The sequence below is a fragment of the Rhinolophus ferrumequinum genome, chromosome 6, assembly GCF_004115265.2.
Source record: "Rhinolophus ferrumequinum isolate MPI-CBG mRhiFer1 chromosome 6, mRhiFer1_v1.p, whole genome shotgun sequence".
In the NCBI taxonomy this organism is placed as follows: Eukaryota; Metazoa; Chordata; class Mammalia; order Chiroptera; family Rhinolophidae; genus Rhinolophus; species Rhinolophus ferrumequinum.
Genome location: NC_046289.1, coordinates 92,349,489 through 92,370,770, shown reverse-complemented (window position 1 = coordinate 92,370,770; position 21,282 = coordinate 92,349,489). Strand labels below are relative to the sequence as shown.

Sequence of the window (21,282 nt, the reverse complement as noted above, 5' to 3'; positions counted from 1 at the left end):
ATAGCCATAGGCTGTAGTAGACACAGGCCGTGAAATAAAGGAGTTCTTTTCCTATTTCATTCACACAGACTATTTTTTTTAAATAATTTATGAACGGTATATGGCTACCTAACATGTTGTCAGTCCAATGACAAGTAATAGGTTCAAAAAAGTATTACTTTATTTAGTGTTTAATGCAATTTATTATTCATCTGGGCTTGATTTCCTGGGAATTTCCTCCTGTTGTGGATTAATGTGCAAAAATATAAGGTAACAACATCACAGCAGACAATGTTCTGTAGAGGCTTTTCCTTTTGGCACACACAGTTGCCTTTCTGATGCACTAGGAACACCAACGAGCAAGAAAAATTGAGCCACACTAAAAACGAAAACAGAAAGATGAATTCTGAAAGCTCTTCCCTGCCACAGTGGCTCCCCGAGCACAGTGGGAATATCTCAGAAAGTTCGACTTTTAAATGGCCCAAGCACATCAATACTTTTCCACTATTCTCAGATTGTTGAATCTTGATGTAGTAGTGAAACTTCAGTTAACCTGTCCTGCAGCTTTAGATCTTAGAGGAGAAGCTAAAAAAATTCAACCATCGTATGTATACAATCCATTAGCGGTTTTGGGGAAAATGCCATGGGATAACAGCATTATTCAAAGATATTTAAGGATGAATAAAATGAAAGAAAATGAAAGAGAGAGAGAGATTCCAAAGAAGATTCACAGTATAAAAAGTAGCTAACATGCACATTGTAAAAGAAGCACATATTGCTGAAAAAGACTTACTGAAATTTCATGTGAAAATAAAATTTGTACAATATATGCTTTATGTTTTCAACAAAATACATAAGAATATGAACTTTATAAAACAATAAAAGATACAGATGTTACAACAATGGCCCAACGAAAAGAAAGAACTGGATAAAATATTGAAATAAAGGGGCGCTTGATGAGATCAGAAAAGAATATAACATCATAAATAATACAATACCTTAATAGAAACAAAATAACAGAATCCACGCTATGGAAAATAAAATCAGTACTATAGAGGACAAGCTGGAGATTATTTCGTGCATTAATGGGGAAAAAAGATAGAAGATAATGGATTCTGAAGCAAAAAGTGAAAATGCAACATAGAAATGTAAAACAAAAAAGAAAACTGGAGAATGTTATATATAAATATATATGCATATTCCTAAATGCAAACTAACAACTTAACCATAATAAGAGAATAGTAGTCCATTATTGAGTAAAATTTATTCCTGTAATATAGTCATAGTTCAACATTAAGAAGTGTACTAATATAATCCAATGCATCAATAGAGAAATAGGGAAATCTTATTTGAATATCTTGATAGATAATAAAACATATGAAGACCATGGTAAGAGACATAATTTGTGGTTTACATGTTTTAATCCATTTTAGTTCTCACAAAAAGCTTACGCTAGTTACTATTCTCATCATCACTTAGATGATGAGGAAATTGAGATAGAGAGATTAAGACACTAAGCCAAGATCACCTAGCTAATAAGTGACAGTTGTGATGTGAAGAATGCAGTTTTGTCGTCGTCGTTGTTGTTTAAAAAGTGGGTATTCATATTTATGCATATGTGTATTATATAAATATGTGTGGTCTTACGTCTACGGAATGAGACAAAAGTGCACTAAAAACCTGAAGGATAAACTTCAGAAGGCAGAGATCACAGCACTGGCAGCTGAAGTAGTTAGAACCTGTGAGTCAGGGTAACAGAAGGAAGGGAAGAATACAGGGTTGACTCTAGAAGTTTGTATGGGGTTCCCCATGGGTCTTTGCCTGATGGATACTGTACTCCTATAAGACTAAAAGAACCGAAGCCTTGCCATATAGCAACATAGCAGCTTTAAAGGAGTTGACAGCAGAACAGGCATGGGGAGGTCAGAGTCCTGGGAGAAGAGTGATCAGGTGTGGGGAGCCATGATTTCTTGTTATTCTGAAGCCTTGCAGACTGGCTCAGTTTTAGTTCCTGAGGCATTGTCTCTGCCTGCACCTGGAGGGTGCTTGCAAGCTGCTGAGGAATGAGGTGGGAACGGCCAGCTCCGGGACACAGATCACTGATGATTATCAGGGTAATTGGTGGGCTTTGTCATTGAGATAATGACTTTGGGAAGTTTCAGTGAGTCTGTAGTTTATATGTAAAAGTTGAAAATTTTACTCTCAATGAGGTAATGCACATTCGTGATTGTTAAGCTGCACGTACACAGGTGGTATAAATTGGTAAAGGAAAGTAAACTCCACGCTTCAGGATCACTGAAGACCGGCCGCATCATCATTTGTGTGAGTGTCTCTTTTCATTCCCACTCCCCCATTCAGGTACTGTTCGATTTGTGGCGGCTGGCCCGCCACAATCGGGACTATTGATTGAACATAAGGAAACCAGAAGGTTCTTCCTCAGTAGTTAGAATTATGCCCTGGAGAAATGTCCTCTAGTGGACAGTGATTCCTAGAATTGTTAAGAGGTTTAATTCCTTATCTGAAGGAAGTGTTTCATCATCATTACTATTATTACCATGTGCAGGACATGAAACTGTTGACAGTGATATATAAAATTATGAGACAAAGCTATTTTTCATTTATTTTCAAGTAATTCTTTCAGAAGAAAAATGAGACTTGGATGAAGTAAACTGAAAAAGAGACGCTAACTGATAGTATAAGCAACACAATTAGAGACAGACTTTGAGTAAGTCAGTACATGATTACGTGCTATGTTAGTTTCCTATTGCCGTTGAAACAGTAAGTGACCGCAAACTCTGTGGCTTAAAACAACACACATGTGTTATCTTACAGTTTTAGAGCACAGAAATCCAAAATGAATATAACAGGGCTAAAAATAAGGTGTTAGCAGGGCTAGCTCTACGGAAAAACCTGTTTCCTTGCCTTGTCTAGCTTCTAGAAGTGGTTTATACCAAGGATGCCAAAAAAAAAATGTGCACATTTTAAGAGATGTTATCTATGTAGTACTTTTCAAAGTTGAATTGAATTACGGTAGCAATGTGTAGTATGATGTTAGTTCAAAAGATGGCATTAATCAAATGAATGCTACGAGTAGTAGCGTCATGCCTTGTATTACAATTTTAATACAGTTTTCTCCTTTCTTAAAATGTGACTATATATTTTTTGCCACCCTCTGTATTTGGCTCGCGGCTCCTTCCTCCATCTTCAAATACAGCTTCATAGTATCTTCTCTTTCATATGACCCTACCTGTACCAAATCTCCTTCTACTTCCATCTAATAATGATGTATGTGATTACATTTATTACCCACCTAGATGATAATTTCCCAATCTCAAGATCCTTATGTATTTTGAATATTAGCCCCTTATTGGAGGCACTGTTTGCAAAAATCTTCTCTCATTCGATTGGTTACCAGTTATTTTGTCGATAGTTTCTCTTGCTGTGCAGAAGATTTTTAGTTTGATATAGTCCCATTCATTCATTTTAGCTTTTACTTCCCTTGTCTTTGAAGTCAAATTCATAAAATCCTTTTTGAACCCAAGGGCCATAAGTTTAGTACCTATGTTTTCTTCTATGCAGTTTATTGTTTCAGGTGTTAAGTTTAGGTCTTTGATCCATTTTGAGTTAATTTTGGTATGTGGTGACAGCTACCAGTCTAGTTTCATTCTTTTGCATGTGGCTTTCCAGTTCTCCCAGCACCATTTATTGAAGAGACTGTCTTTTCTCCATCACACGTGTGCAGCTGCTATGGGAGGCAGTGTAGAAGGTCCTCAAAAAATTAAGAATAGAATTACCATATGACCCATCAATCCCTCTCCTGGGTATCTACCCAAAAAATCTGAAAGCATTTATCCGTAAAGATATATGTGCTCTGATGTTCACTGCAGCTTTATTTATGGTGACCAAAACATGGAAACAACCAAAGTGTCCTTCGACAGATGATTGGATAAAGAAGTTGTGGTATATATACACAATGGAATACTATTCTGCCATGAGAAATGATGAAATAGTGCCATCTGAGACAACATGGATGGATCTTGAGATTATTATGCTAAGCAAAATAAGTCAGTAAAAGTTGAGAACCACATGATTCCATTGATATGTGGTATACAAAACTGAAAGTAACAAAGGAACAAGACAAACAAAGACACAAATCTGATAGACATAGACAATAGTTTAGTGGTTAACAGAGGGTAAGTGGGAAGTGGGGTGGTAGATGAGAGTAAAAGGGAACAAATATATGGTGATGGAGGGGAACTGACTCTGGGTGGTGACCACACGAAGTGATGAGGATGTATTACAGGATTGTCCACCTGAAACCTCTGTAACTTGACTGACATCTTTAATTTTAAAAAAAGAAAAATTACGGATACTATGGAAAAGCCAAAAAAAAAAAAAATGGTCTTTAAATCACACCCTGCTAAATCTCTGTCATATCAAGTAACATTCATGGGTTCTAAGGATTAGGACACGGTTATCTCCGGAGGCCTGCCTCACATGCCAAAAGTCATAAGAATGAAACAGGAAATGAGAGCGGAAGAGAGGAAGAGACACTAGAGTGTTCTAAAAATTTTCATTTCTAAAAGTATTTGGTCAAGGAGAACAAAGTTGAAGCAAAACCACATGTACAAAATAAAATGTCTTTGTTATTTTTAGGTGTTTTAAACGTTTATCTACGTTTGAAAGGACAGACAAAGATAGAGAATCCATTGTGGTCTTCAAGTGGGAATAAAGGACAACGATGGAATGAGGCTCATGTTAATATATATCCAATTACTTCATTTCAGGTAAGAAAACAATCATTTCTGTGGATAGATTGTTGTATGTGAGCATAACGTTCGAGGCAGACCTTGAACAAGCATGATAATGTGAATATTCAGAAATTCTGTTGTATGAGCATCACAAAAATCATATGATTAAGGTTCTCTTTAGTTGTAAAAGCTGTTTTATAAAGAAAAATGTCATTTTCCTTTATTGATTAACATCTATCAAAATATGTTTGAATAATAGTCCATCAAATGATTTACCTGGAGAAAATGTAATGCATTTCTATAAAATCACAATTGCATATTTTGTTCCCTGGAGACAAATAAAATAGTTTCTTATGGAAGCTGCATAATCAATTTTCAATTAATTTGTTTGATGGTTACTTGATGCAATTTTATATACTTTAGCAAACTGTTTCTCTTTGAGGTAATATCATTTTTAATAAATTATCACTTTGAATTCAAAATCAGAGAACTTTAAACAAGTTATTTTTCTTTGTTTTTATATAGAAAAGAAACAAGCTTAGATTGAATTAAGAGTTAGCTGCAAATATATAAGAAATTTTAATGACTATAACAATGGCCATTATGGCTAGAAACAATATTTCATGAAACTATTTCAGTGGAGAAAATAATGTACTTTTAGTGATTTTAATAACTGTATTTTATATATATATATGTGTGTGTATATATATATATACACATATATATATATATATATATATACACACACATATATATATATACACACACACATATATATATATGGTATACTCAGTCTGGTTTTTTGTTTGTTTTTTTTTTTCCTGTTGGTGAGTTTTGGATGTATTTCATGGCATATACAGTAAGGGTATGGAAAATCTGACAGTTCAAATATGTTTGTTTTGTTTTTTTTCCTACGATGTCCTTTTCTTGTAATCTACAAAATTCTAATGGCTTTTATCTAGAAATTGCACTTCTAAATCTAACCAGAATAATAAAAATGCATACAGTTGTTCACAATAGTAAAGAATAATGGAGTAAGACTAGCTTATTATCTACAATCACATAAAAGCTACTCAAATCATAGACCCTGAGAATCATTTTGTTTCTATGAAGGAGAATACGGTTGTGAAAATTGAATCTATGGCAATATATCATTAAATCAAATTAAACTTGAGAGACAGAACTCCAAACCATTACTGATAAAAGTAACCTTAATATTAAAATGTGCATACCAATACAGACATCAAAGAACCCTTCTTTCTAAAAAGTTGATGTTTCTCTAGACATCGCTATGCTTCCTACATGACTGCCTTGCCAACATAAAATTATTAAATATGTATACAATAAATATTTAAGAGAATAGTTATATTAAAGTTTTCTTCAGGATAATCCTTTATTGGCATAGGCATAAATTTAATAAATATTTATTGGACACCCTCAGGACAATCATTTATTGTCATTGACAACAGTTCAATAAATACTTATTGAGCCAGTACTGTGTGCCAGGCACATTGCTAGGCGTGAAGATTTAAAAATTAGTATCTATCTCAGAATCATAGAAATGCATATTTAAACATATACATCACATATTGTAATGACTGCAGTCACAGAGTTATGCACAAGGTTCTGTGAGCATACCTAACGAAAAACAGTGTGGAGGTGAGTCAAGAAAAGTTGATTGTGTGAGTCAAAACCTGAACTGAAGAGAGGATTGCAAAGCAGAGAAAGGGCTCACATTTATATTGCAGCAGAGGAAACAGCGACATCGAGGTCATATACCACAGGATTTGCCAGAGAAACTGAAAGACATTAACCTGGAATCTGGTTCTCTAAAATAAATCAAAGGCTAGTGTGACATGAGCTTAAGGACCCGGAGGAGCTTCGGCAATGGGGAGGCTTTGAGAGATTTTACCTAAGGGATGACATGCTACAACACTCGGGTTCAAGGAGCTAAAATTAGGCTGACAAATCAAGTAGGACTCCATTGTAAGATCCACAGAAAAGGAAAACACTAGGAAAGTGGTTTAAAGCAAAGTGAATGATTGCAAGATTACATTTAGGTGTAAATGCTAGCAGGACATTTTTATGTTGGGGATGTGGGATGTAGCCGTGAATGACTAAGAACTTTCTAAGTAGGAAAAGTTGGGTAGTGCTTATGCTCCGCCTTCCCTTAAATAACAAGTAGAGGGAAAGAGATAAAGCTTCAGAGAGGAATAGGTTACTTCTGTCTTGGGCATGTTAATATAAGGCTCCTGTGGAATATCTCTTTAAAGATGTGCAGAAGGTGACTATATACGTTTATCTGAAGGTTTGGGTACATAGGTATTCATGAGTCATCAGGTTCTATGTGTACCTAAAACTGTGGGAGTGGTTGACATTTCCAAGGAAAAGTATACTTATATGAGCAGTGATTAAAGAATGGAACCATGCAGAACCCTAACAAATTATTTACATGGACTCTGGAAGAGGAGTTCAATCGTGTAGTCTTTTTAAAATGGAAGGAGATCCAGGCAAGTTTGGTGCCCACAGAATTTAAAGACAGTGATACTCAAAACTGGAAAGCAGGTTGAGTCCAGTGGACCTATCTTTACAGAGACTGTTGATGCTTGAGAAATTTGCATAAGGTGGTAAGGAAATTAGTAAAACCATCATCTTAACTAAAATGATTCACTATTCAGGATTAATGGAAGGATCTGCAGGCAGATATTAACTTATATGATTTATGCAAATAGTTATTTTATTCTTTCATTTTCACATTAGAAAAAGTACAGATTTTGTTTTCTTCTGTTTTTTCAAGTGAATGAATTCTTTATTCAGGATCTTACAGCAGGCATTCTCCTGAAGAGAATGCCCTTATGAGTAATGAGAGAGGTTCCATAAGGGAAAGAAACGAGAGGCAGCGTGCCAGCTCCAGGTTTCACAATGCAATCTCTTAGAAAGGAATTGCTTTTCTTTGTGATCTAGCGGATCTTAGGCCGTTGCATCCCGTTCCCAGAAATGTTGCTTAAAAGAAGGGATTTCAAGACTTGAGTTACTCTTTTGTTACCAGGAAGTGTGTGGTCAGTGTAAATTCTGAGTGAAACATTTCTACAACTCACACTGATGACAACAAGTTCGCTGCAGCCTCAGCAATTTGCATATTACATTCACAAAAAGAGATTTACAAGAATGTTCAAAGCAAGTGCTCAAGAATGTTCAGACGAATAAAGCTTTATTCACAATGTGTTAGACCTGGGAGAATTTAACTATAATGAGTTCTTCTCCTCCTTCCAACCAAGAAATCAGACTGGATTTTCCTAGTTGGTGCCCAAAGTAGTTACCATTTCTGGTACTTTTTGTTCCTTTTTGTAGAGCCATGTTTCCATCTGGTATCAATTTTATTTTGCCTAAAAGGATTTTAGGCGACATTTATTGTAGTGTGGGTCTGCTAAACATGAATTCTTGCCACCTTTTGTACTTCTGAAAAAGTCCATTTCACCCTTATTGTTTGAAAGATATTTCCTCTTGAGTATGGTATTCTAGTGTTTCCTTTTGGAACTTTAAGGCTGCTGTTCCCGTCTTTGTTTGCATTGTTTCCAAGAATAAATTTGCTGACACTTTTATAGTTATTTTTCTATATAATGTGACTTTTCTTTAGTTGCTTTTAAGGTTTTCTTTTTATCACTAGTTTCGAGCAATTTAACTAGGATGTGCTTTTGTATAGTTTCCTTTTTTCATGTTCTTGGGGTTCATGGAAATTGTTGGATCTATGGGTTTATAGTTTTGATAAAATGTAAGGATTTTATGGTTAATGTTTCTTAAATATTTTGCTCCCCGTCCTCCTCTTTGAAGACTCCAATTACATATATACAAGACCCCTTAAAGGTGATACTCAGCTCATTAATGATTTTAAATTTTTAATTTTTTTCTAATTTTTTTGGATATATTTATTCTGTCCTCACATTCACGAATCATTTCTTTTGAAATGTTTAATCTGCCCTCAGTGCTATTCAGTGTATTTTTCATCTCAGCCATTGTACTTTTCATCGCTATAAACTCAATTTAGGTCTTTAAAAAAAATATTGCCCACGTCTCTAGTTAATGTTTTGAACATGTGAAATCCAGTTGTAATAATTGTTTTAATGCCATTGTCTGCTAATGCTGACAACTGTGTCAGTTCTTGGTTGGCTTTGATTGATTTCTTTTTTTCCTCATTACAAAAATAATTATATTCCTACTTCTTTGCATGTCTGGTCGTCTGATTGGGTCTCAGACATTGTGCATTTTTCCTTGGTAGATGCTGGATGTTTTTGTATTTCTATAAATATTCTTGAACTTGATTGGGGATGGAAAATTTCTTGGAAACAATTTGATCATTGTTGGTCTTGCTTTTAGGATTTGTTAGGTGAGAGCAGAGCGGTGTTTGGTATACGGTTAATTATTTCTCACAACTCAGGATGAGTCTTCTGGGTACTCTAGCAATGCCCCATGAATTATGAGGTTTTCCAAGTCCTGTGTGAGCTGGGTGCTGTAACCTTAAATATATCCCTCCAGTTCTCTTCCAGGTCTTGGGTAGTTTCCTCACATTTATATCCTGATCAGTACTTTCGTGAGTACCTGCAGATCTTTCTGTGCAACTCTTTCTTTGCTGGCATTCTACCCTGCACACTCCAGGTGCCTTGGGATCTCAGCTCCATTCCTCAACTCAGATTTTCTCCCAGGTTCCCTCTTTGTTCTGCTTGCGTCATGGTCTGTAAATTCTGTATGGGACAATTGTTGGGCTCACCTTGTCTGATTCCCATCTCTCAGGAATCACTGTTCTTCATTACCTGATGTCTAGTGTCCTGAATATCCCAATTTCATACATTCTGTTCAGTTATTTAGTTGTTTCAGATGGAAAGATACATCTGGTTCCTGTTATTCTATCTCGGCTGGAAGCAAATCAAGAAGTAAAGATTTTGGATCATTGCATTTCTAAGCTATTTAAATTTCTAGTAGAAAATAAAGATAAATAAAATCATATTTTTCTTTTAGATACCTATGTTCTTTCATTCCCTAATATACTTCTAGGTCCACTGGCTAAGGACCTTCTTTTATTTCATAAATCTGGATTGTTAAGGAAACATGAAACAGTACATCATCCTACGATTTTGTGTTTGTTTTTGTTTTGTTTTTGAGTTTCTCATTTTGAAGTTTTTTTCAGACTAAGTATTTTTAACTCAAAAGTTGTTTATACCTTTTTTGAACCAAGTTAAAAAATACTTGCTTTGGTATGTAATGCCTACCAGGAAAGCATGATAACAATTGTATAGACTACATTATCATATAAATTAAATTGTGACAAGTTTTAATATTATTCAAATGTAGCTTTGTGGGATTCTAGGATGTCTTTAATTCAAGTGGAAAGTATATCTCTTACCTCTTGGAATTCTAAATTACATGTAAGTGATTTTGAGCCTCTGTTTCACAAACACTTATGTTGTTTTATTTGTTTGGAGTTACATGCCTTTAAATTAGTTTGAGCCATAAACCCTTTTAAAAATAACCACTTACAAAGTCCTTTGAGTGTGTCCAATTAGTTTGCTTAGCTGAAAATAAAATTACTCTGTTGTGCTTTGCAGGAAAAATAGAAGTTTTATCATATTAAAATTTATTTGGGGCTCTTTTTCTATTAATTTAGAATGATCAGTGCACACAATGAAAATATATTTTGCTGTATTTGGAAGGCTTAGGGCAAAATTTCAAAAAAAAAGTAAAATTAATATAGTGTTAGTCTTAGAATGTCACTTATATTTTATATTCTACACCAAGGAAAACATTTAACCATTTTGTTTTTGTACTTTTTTTATAGTATATTTTAAATGTTTCTAGGAGAAAGCTAACAACACAAAAATACTGTCTTTTCCTTTTCTTAATTATAGGTGAAAGTAATTCTGGAGATCTTCTATTCTTATAACCTCATTTAAAGATTGGTAAATAGATGTTGAGACAATTGTTCTTAAATCACACAAATCATTGGCATTGAACAGGGATTAGAAAAGAGAGTATAGTGTTCCTATGATATCATCCTGCCTTTACATTTATCTAAGACTAATATTAATCTGGAAAATACTGTCTTCCTAAGTAGGTATCACATGCTCATGTAGACACATATCTGGCATTCTATGTCAAATTCCCCAGCAATTATATAGACGTGATGATGTCTCCTAAAGCAACCATTGAAAACATTTTCCGGTCTGTTCCCAGGGTGACCTATTTCTGTCTTTGCCAACAGTTAAAGTCTCATGGTATTATTTCAGATTAGAGGCTTTGACAGCCAATTGACATGCATCCAGCAAGTTCTATTAGCAGAGTCTTTTGAAGCTAAACTCACTGTGAATATTTGTAAAGCTTCCCCAGGGAAAAAGCTAAGGCTACCCACCTAGTTTATAATGTTGCCTCTCTTCAGATATCCTTTGGATTTGTTCAGGATAGTCCAATTATTTGTCGAACCAGTAATAACATAACGGTAAACTTATTAACGTTAATTCATATTTAATTAATAATTAATAGTTTCAGATTTATTTCTATCCTGAAGCTTATCGAAGTGTTCTATACTGTCAATTTCCAAACTGCATTCTTAGGCTTTGTGGTTGCCTTAGCCTTAATAATCACAGGTCCTGTATCTCTTGGCAGGAAGAAATAATAGTATGAACATTTGTGGAAGGCAGCATTGACGTCAGATGATCAGAATATTACTGTATTCTTTGATGCGTTCTCTACATTAGTGCTGCATGTAACTCTTCTTCTCTTACTGAGAAAATATATTTGAAGACAAGTTTTGATAGGATCATCTGTGTCTCTATCTCTGTGTTAACATTTATATGTATATGCTTCAAATAATTATATGTAAGAAACTGTCAGTCAATGAAATAATTTTGTGTTATATGATTCTTATACAGAATTCCACATATATTTTTTTCAAAATTTCCCCTTGAATTTACCCACCAAGAGTTAACTTTCTGACTATGCAGTTTTGCTTGCCTACTGAGAGGTTGCTGAATTGCATACACACACTGAAAATATCACAATTTTAAACTTGTCATTTCAGTGAGGAAAACCATTTTAAACAATGTCAACATGATTATACGTGAAGAACAGCTTTTGCATAATTTGAACCCTCTTTTAGGAGATCTAAACTTCAACATTTTTCTCCAAGTAACTAGATACCTTCTTCATGGCAATTAAACCAAATGCATTTCGGAAGTACAGAAGAAGAAAGGAACATGGTTTTATCTCTGTAATGTAATAGGAGTCAGAATCCTGATGGTACATCATAAAAATATGACATAAGTTAAACTATTCAATTAGAGAGCATTTCTTCTCTAAGTGAATATAATTCAGATTATTTTCATTGCATACAGATCACATCTTCCAAATTGAGATACATATTATAATTAATTGCTATAGTTCTTCATTGTTATATTTGAGAAAAAGCTGTTTTTCACCAAGGATTTATTTTTATAACACTTGAAAGTTTAGTCAAAGTACATTCTTTAAATGTAATACCTCTGCATTTTATTTCTGATATCTACCTCACAGTCAAAAACAATATAAAGAAAAGTGTACCCCTATAGGTCTTAGTCTAGAAACCACTGATGAGTTTATTAGAATCTATACAATTTTGTTATAATCATTCAAAGATGTAATTGTAGATGGAGTTCAGAGCATAAAGAGAACAATGCAATAAATATTTATTTGTGAGAATCAAGAGAAGTCAAACGCAATCTATATCTTCTCAATAGTAAACTGCTGTGGAAATTTAAAGGAAACAAACAAGCATACTGCTCAGGACCCTTTTCTTCCTATTCCAGTAGGACCCTGAGGAAGACTACAACATTTCTCTGGCCTGTTGGATCAGATTTCCTGTCATCACAAGATTACAAATAAATATTAAAAAACACTAATTATAACTGTACCAAGAGTTTGATTGTCAGAAAGTATTTTTATCATTCTAGTAATAACTACTACTAATTCCTTGATGCATTTCCACACAATGTATAAAACACTTGCTATGCTTATATAGAAAGTAATCAGCTTGCTTTATTCAGCTACAGACTCTTTTATCCATAGTTGTACAGGTAAATGTAAATAATAGATTTATAAATCAGTCAACTTTTATTACTGTTAACAATTCATTCAGGTCATCAAGGAATGAAGTATTCACATAAAAGAATAGTCTAGATATAGGCAGATCTCTGGACATGTGAAAATTTGACTTTTGATCATTTGTATCTTTGCTGTTCAACGAACTACACACGTACAATAAACATACAGCCACCATGCGGTAGTGTGCTTATTAAATTACATCAGTCAATGGTCTTTGACGTCTACCTGTAAAGGCTCCTCAACAACCCCTCTCAATCTGACCACAAAGGAAATGTGGCAGTATCCTTCACAACCTCTCTGCTTGAGGACTTTTGTTTTTAGCATAAGCCTGGATCCCACCTTGTGTTTTTAATCAAGCTGCAAGGGGAGAGAGATGGAAGGGAAGAAATAAGAAATTAATAGTGAAAGTAGGAGTGTTTCATACTTAAAAGTCAGTAACAGAAATTTTGAAATGCTGTAATGACAGGATCATACCAGGGAAAACAGTCTTGAAAAGTTCGGGAATGATTTTGATGATTTATACATTTTAGTTTTGATTTTTAATAACCCCATTATTGTATATTGACTCTTAGCTCAAAGTAAAGGACCTTAGTGAAAATGATTGTGTACTTTAAATTTTAAAAATTGTGGATAATTTTATTATCAACTCACCTCTACAGAGCTAAGATGGAAAATCCATATACTCCCAAGCCCGTTTCTCGAGTATCCTTCCCAAATAAAGGTTTATTACTTCAGTTTCTGTTCAAATTTCAAGTGTTAGCAGATGCAGAACATTCTAACCTACCCTTACCATGTATTAGCCTTTTCACCAACATCTCACTTCTCACACAAAGTCCATGGGAATGCAATCCCCTTATCTCTGCCAAGGCTACATTGCAAACCATGTATTCTGCTGCAAGCAGTGTTTATATGCCATTTCCCTTCTCACTTCATCTTTTAAAATTAAAACTCTTGGTGACTGAGGTGGTTTCCTCTTAACCAAACCAAATTTCCCTGACTGATACATCCGTATTCCTGCTTCATTCCAGAATTAAAACTTGACTGAGAGGCAGAAATCTCTACTTGATTCAATTCAATCCTTTAAAATACCTGCATAAAAGAAAAATTTGTGATAACAGCACTCCACTTGCATTCAATAAAGTATTAGCCTTCTGGCCAAAGGGGGAATGTTTGATTTTATGGAATGAGACTCACAGCAGCATGAATCTAAGAGTTCTGTCTTTCTCCAAGATAACATTCCATTCGTGCTGTTATCTTCAGGAGAGAAGACAGCATCACATAATTAAAAAAAAGGGGGTGGGAAAATCACTGAGATTACTCTAACGTTGATTCTCTACCAGGTAAATGGCATATATTAAAAAAAAGGGAAATACCCAAAAGACTTAAAAACACATGGTTAGGAAAATGATAGTGCCTTCTCATGGGATTCTTACAGCAGCAGTTTCTAATGACCTTAAAAATCCACGTGTACTGAATAATTCTGTGTAAAATGTTTTGAAATGCAGTCATCTCAGCCTTGTTCAGAATAGCTGAAAATAATTCTACTGTCTAGCAATAACAATAAGGAACTGGTTAAATAAATTATGCTGTATCTATAAGGTGAAAAATGGTGGAGCCATTAAGATGACTTCTCCTTTTCCATATTCCATTCTCTTGAATGTTTATACTAATGTTTGTTTGTTTTTTGAATCATAACTCGTGATTTTAATAGTCCTCTCAGAACTTTTTAGCCACTTCTAACATACCTTCAAAAACACCACCCCAAGTCAAATGTAAGTCATTATTTCTGGACAAAGTAATGCTTCATTACCTATCCTAAGGATTGAGCACTCATATACTGCCAACTTGGTTCTGAATATTTTAACACTGGCTTGCCATTTTATTGTGGCTTCAGTGATACAGGAAATTTTGGATGCTTTCAAAGAAATGGCTTTGGACACTATTAACATGCTTATCTCGACATAAGTAAGTAGGAAACCCTCTCTACAGGAATTAAACATAGTAAGAAAAAATTCTCAATATTTTTCTCCTTCAAATTACGAAAAATTTTTCTTACCTTAATGGACTTTATTCAAGTGGGGAACGAGGACTCAATACAAAAGATGATAACTAATTTCTCTGTTTACAGATTAGAGAGTTGAAGTGATAATATTATGATAGCACAGAGACCAATGAATCAAAGGTTGCTTCTTAAAGGATGCCAAAATTCTCTGAAAATCACCACAAATTTACCTTAAGAAGCCATTTTAAGATACTATCAAAGACACACACACACACACACACTTTGGTATTGACTTTCTTTTCTAAATTGTTGCAATAAGGCTAGAAATTCTATTAAAATGCATTCATCAGCTTGCTGTAGAAATAGCTCTTTGTTAAGCTAACTTTTATTTGGAAAGACCAAGCAAGATATTTAATTTTTACATGTAGAAATTTTTTCTGGGAATATAATCACAAAATGCATAGGTTGCCTTTTAGTATCAAAAGGAATAAAAGATTTTGCTGGAAGCAGTGAATAATTGTGAGGTTATAGAGTAAATTCAGAAAGAGTCTTGTTTCTGTAAAAATGAAATAATAATTGCTATAATTATCATAATATTAATAATTTGGTATTTCTCCCTATATTGTAATTATATCCAGAATTTAGTAATAAAGGGAGATTATTTCATTCATCTTTTCTTTCAACATTCGTGTAGCAAGCCTCAGTGCCAACCACACTGTTCTAGATATTGGAAATTCAAAGGTTGGCTACTAAACACTCAGCATAAGTAGACCCACAAATATATTCAAGTATTTAAAAATAAAATATCAAAAGTGAAATCTTAGAGGTACAACACCTGAGAAATATAAGGAATCTATTCCCCATATTTGTAAAAGATCCAACAATTTCATAGAGATGGTAAATCCTTGCTCGAGGCTTCAATAAACATAATGCTATTGTAAAGCATCCAAAACTGATTCGTTCCTTAAAATATTTATAGAAAACCAGTGTTATGAGATATGTTTAGAGAAATTCGGAGGAAATCTATTTCAGAGAACTACCGCTCAAACAAAATGTTTTCCTCATCCCTGAAAATGAAAAAGTAATAGCATTTGTAATTACTGTTTTGTTATATTATTCAATTAAGTGTAGGTTTGTTTTTAAATCAACACAGAGCTTTTGCTGTGAAAAACTAATACTATGCAAAGAAGATCCCCATATTTGTTTTGTTAAGATAGTCTTGTTTGTTTTTAAGTAACAATTTTGGAGACCTTCAAGAATAAAAGATGCCTGAGATTGGTGACAATTTTAGGTTTCACTCCTCAATTTCTCAGTAGAAATTATTCAGCAAATTAGAGTTCTACATTTAGGTTTGTTTCATTCATATTTTAGCTCATTTTTGAAGGTATTCGAGGTCCTGGAATAGAAGGTGACATTGCCATTGATGATGTATCAATTGCAGAAGGAGAATGTGCAAAACAAGACCTAACAACTAAGAGTAAGTGTCTCTTCATAAATTGGTTTGATGTGAAGTTAAAGTAATGTAATTACTATTAAGCTAATATATTCAAGTGATAAAACATTTATTTTTAGTTTGTTTATTTAGAATTTCTTATACAGGAGACCCTGAAATTTTGAAGATATCTTAAAATCAAAATATTAAGTCGTACTGTATGCTTATTTAACCTAGGGTAAAATAAAAGTAATTTTGATTTAGGGATATGTATGGCAAGCACACTTTGACTTTTAATTAAGATTTTAAAATATTTTTAATTCATATTATTAATTTCAGAATTTTTCAACTTTTAGGAAAATATTTGGCTAATATATATATTCATCACACATTTATATAGATGTAGCTGTTTTTATTCCCTCAGTTTATGAAGATATTTCCTAGTTCTGACTTTTGCTATGCATTTTAACAAATTCAATATTGTGAACAGCCTTAGTATATATACTAAATAAAGGAGTAGCCCTTTTTTTTTTTTCTGGTATAATTGATCGTCTTTTACCTGCACTATATTCAATTGTTTAATAATTTGGTTTCACATTTTTACTCTGGTTTGAACATTATAGTTTAATGATATCTTCAAATTGTATTCTTCACTACAAATCCATTTTTTAATAAAAGAGGTTTAAATAAAAATTATAAGTAATGCAAGAAGCATCAGAATTATGTATTGAGCTGCTTCTCAAAATCCTCACATTTATATAATCCATTTGAAATTGAGAAATAAAAAATCATTCCTATTAAAAATTCCTCCAATTGAAGGGTTTTCATAGGACCCTCTGGAAACTTTAATTTTGTGGTCATATAAAGAGGGGTCAATCAAACTAGATTTATGAAAATAACTTATCAATTATTTAGGACATACAAAAGGAGCATGATAATCCATTTTGTATGAGTCTAGAGCAATTCAGTCTGTGTTAATTGAGTATATTTAGTGAGAAATTATATCAGTCTAGATGTTGAAAGTCAAATTTGTACAACTACCCAGTGATTGCTCATGTGAACTGCATTGACTCCATTTATAAACATTGTAAAAAGACAAAAACTAAAATTGTGTATAACAGTGAGCCATTTGGCTGATAGTTTTACCTTCTCGTTATTACACTTAGCATTTCAAGTAACAGATTTAGTACAAATTTCTCCCTGTGTCTGGCTAATGTTACTTTAGAAAACCAGTAAGCTGTACTCAAATGAAGTAGCTTTGTCAAATACACACAAAAAAGCATGCTTTCTCCTCAGAGGGGAATGGGATTTCTTTTGAATTTTACAACATGAATCAGTGATAGAAACATTATATTAACTGAAGATAGTTACCATTTTATACATTTTGATAATTTAATACTGGGAAATATTACAAATTAAATTAATAAATTGACTTAAACTTTCCAAATGAGGAAAACAAGAGAACATATTTTACTCCCAAAGGAGAAAGCAGAAATGGTAAGAGTAACTACAGTGAAATGACTATGAAAACCCAGAGGGACTTTATTCTTACACAATAGAATATTTTCGTTTTTCTTAAATTACTAAGTCCAGAGATATGTGTGTTTTAAATGAGATACATCTACATGTACTAAAGTTATTCTTATTTAGCCTCTATGAATCAAGGAAAACAAATAATCCTAATTAAACAAAAATACGCTCTTTGGTATGAGAAAGTATTGGTACATTTTTGTCTACTTAACTATCATTTATTAAGTTTATTTACATCAATAGTGTTTGATGTATATAAAATTAATGTTAATTTCTAGTACAAACCAGTCTGGAGATCCAAAGCCTCTTCCTAACTGCTCCATCTCCCAATGCTTCTCAGGCACTAAATAAATGTTACCCACACCATCAGAAGCCAAGATTGTATGTCTCTTATTTTCAAAACCCAGCTCTCCCCTAGGTGAAAGCCATTTTATAATGTAAGCCAGATTAATGAATTATTGGTTTTACCTGTGTGAGCCTTCCTACGTAAGATATACATTCTAAAAAGTATCTCCAGGACATGAGGCTTTAGACAAAATACCAATTATAGAAAGAATTTCAAGGCAGATGGGCAGAAGAGATTTTTCAGTTAGAATGGACTTCATAACGCTTCTAAAAATTATACTAGACAGAAAATTATTTACTTAATTGATACAGATTGGACTAATCTAACTATATATAATCCGGTATTTGCAGTAGTTTATTTCCCTGCCCACAACGATCCCTCCCCAGTTGTCATCAAGAGTAATTTTTCTCTCAGTCTTTAAGCTTAAGGATTTTTGGAAGTTTGGGGGGAAAAAAAAACTGAGCTTTTGGGATTTCTGAGAATTTTCCATGTACATGCTTTTATGTGGCCAGCAGAACTCTGAGGTTGAACTAAGCCACAAACCCACACAAATATCTTCTGAACAAGTTTTTTATAGCATTTATATCAATTTAAATCTGTAAATATGTTTATTTTATCAAATGCCTAACCATATATCCAAGTTATATTCTGAACTTTCACTTGTCTTGGAAATGATGCTGATAAATAAAACCAAAACAAAAGTTTTCCATATACAAAAATTGTTTCATTAGTTCACCAAATTTGTATTGGTAGTTACATAGAATACTTATTCTCCTTCTTTGTTGTTGTTTCTTGGCATTTATTTTCCTTGTCTCTAGATTCCGTTGATGGTGCTGTTGGAATTTTAGTACATATATGGCTTTTTCCAGTTATCGTCCTCGTCTCTATCCTAAGTCCTCGAAGGTGACCTTATCCTGGCAGAGGCTATAAAAGATTCACCAGGCACTGGCATGAAGAGTCTTTGTAAATGGACATGGAAAAAACAAACTACCAAAGATTCCTCCACTGACTACTGACTCAAAAATAAAATAATAAAACAATTTTTTTTTAAGCACTGGGGATAAAAAGACATCATGGAAGTATAACTTATTCCAAACTACATATAAAAGATAATCTTGACCTGAGTAGAGAAGAGACCTTCAGGTGCTTTTGTGGCTAAAAAGATTACAGCATCATCTGGTCATCTGGTTGAACTCTGGAAAAAAGAAAAAAAAAAAAAGAGCTATAGAAATTCTTGTCAAAGCACAAAGTCATGGCTGGTTTTGTTTCAAATGAATAGTTTGCTTGTTACCATGGAAACCTAATGGCCTGCCAACAAAAACCTCACTGTAAACAGGGTAACGTGAAGAGCTGGCATTTATTTTCCTTTGGAGAAGGTTTTATGTAGAGGAATAAATAGGCCCTTTCACCTTTGGTTGTTACCCTGCCTTGAAAAGAACACGAACTCAGAATTATTTAAAACATTCATGTTCCTCCCCACCTTATCCTCATCCTACCTCTATTATTTTTATTTGTTTTCCTCCCATGGCTAAGCTAGATAACCGTATGCTGTCTCTTTTTGCATGCATTACTATCCAGGATGGTAAACCTGGGCTTACATAATACACAGGCTTATCGGAGTTTGCTCGCGGCCACTTGAACACCCAAACTACGTCATCTGTTCCAATGAAGAAACCAAACCACCATCTTTTATAAATTGCCATGGAAACCAAGTGCCTTCAACGAAACAAGCCTGAATAATTTTCAACTCAGAAGCTTGCACTGCTAAGAGTGGTTTGTGTAAAACTATTTTATAAACAAACTACAGAGCCTAAATGTGCAAATTACAGGCAAGACAACAAAGCCGCTTCTGAAGAAGAAAGGACCGAAGCTGCGTCGTAAGCCCATGCAGACAAGATATTTGTGGTTTCACTTCCTAGACTTCCTAGACAGCCATGGCCTTTCGGCTTATTGTCCATTAGAAAATAACTTCCATTGAGAGCAGACATGGGAGCAACACTTTTTTTCTTCCAGGTTATTAAATGGGTCAACCAGAGCAAAAGGTTACGATCATACTTAGTGCAGAAGGTGGTAAAACAAAAGAGTGATTTTTTTAACTCTAGCCTCCATTTGAGATGAAATTGGCCCTAGCTTTAGAGGGAACAAGAAAATGTTCGTGATTGCAGTACATACAAACTCTACAGCAGAACTGGGCCTGAAATATCTGGCTTTATTCTAAACACTGAGGGTAATATGCCTCTGCCCTTTAGTCAGACTGTGCAAATTGTGAAATATTATTTTATTATTTTACAAAGATTAAAGAACACTTTTACAAAAAAACGAAAACCTGTAAAAATGATTTTGAGCTACCTGAGGACAAATCATACCTTTAACCAGCCAGTTTTCCAATGCATTGTAAATTTCACTTAAACCTGTTGGTTATGAAAATTTGAAGATTTTTTTTTCCTTAAATTATCTCAGCTTTTAACTTCATTTAAAAAGACTTTTGTCTAAAGAAGAATATTATAATTACTATATGTTCTTTCAACACCCCAGGATTTAAAAAAACTGATTATGCAAATAATTGGGATATAAGTATTAAATTATAACATTTACAAATATTAATATAAAAGCACAACAAAATGTAGTGGGAAAATGACACAGCTTGATTTTTTTTAAAAAATTCTGTAGAAATGTTTGTGCAAATTCAGTAATTCAACTTAAAAGATAATTTTACAGCTATGTTCAATAAAGCCTCTTTCCAGGTAAGGTATGAAAAGCAGTATGTGTGTTTGTTGAGCAATGTTCACTTTTCACCAAAAGGAGACTAGTTATACAATTTATCGGTTATGTTGCCATGGGATAAATGGTTAGTGCGTCATATACCTTAACATCTGCAGGAAGAAATTTTAATAGGAACTCCCTGATGCACTTTCCCATTTTTGTAATACATGTAAAAAAAAAAATAATGTCAAATCTTTGAAAGTAAAAAATGAAACAAATATGAACTTGGAATTTGATGTGTATTTTCATAGTTAAAGAGAGGACCAGTCTGAATATCTAGGTAATGACAGAACTGAGCTTAACTAAGTCCTTTAAATTAAACACAGTAAACATATGAATTTCATGCCTGATT

General features: G+C 33.6%; 1 protein-coding gene across 1 annotated transcript in view; it reads left to right on the top strand.

Moving 5' to 3' along the window:
* MDGA2 (MAM domain containing glycosylphosphatidylinositol anchor 2) overlaps nt 1–20,919 on the top strand; it is an 806,109-nt gene extending 785,190 nt beyond the window's left edge. The window contains exons 15-17 of the mRNA XM_033109651.1: nt 4,636–4,766; nt 16,231–16,336; nt 18,986–20,919. Coding sequence (XP_032965542.1) covers nt 4,636–4,766; nt 16,231–16,336; nt 18,986–19,074 — 326 coding nt within the window. The 3' untranslated portion in view covers nt 19,075–20,919. The remainder of the gene's footprint in view (nt 1–4,635; nt 4,767–16,230; nt 16,337–18,985) is intronic.
* The last annotated feature ends 363 nt before the right edge of the window (nt 20,920–21,282 follow it).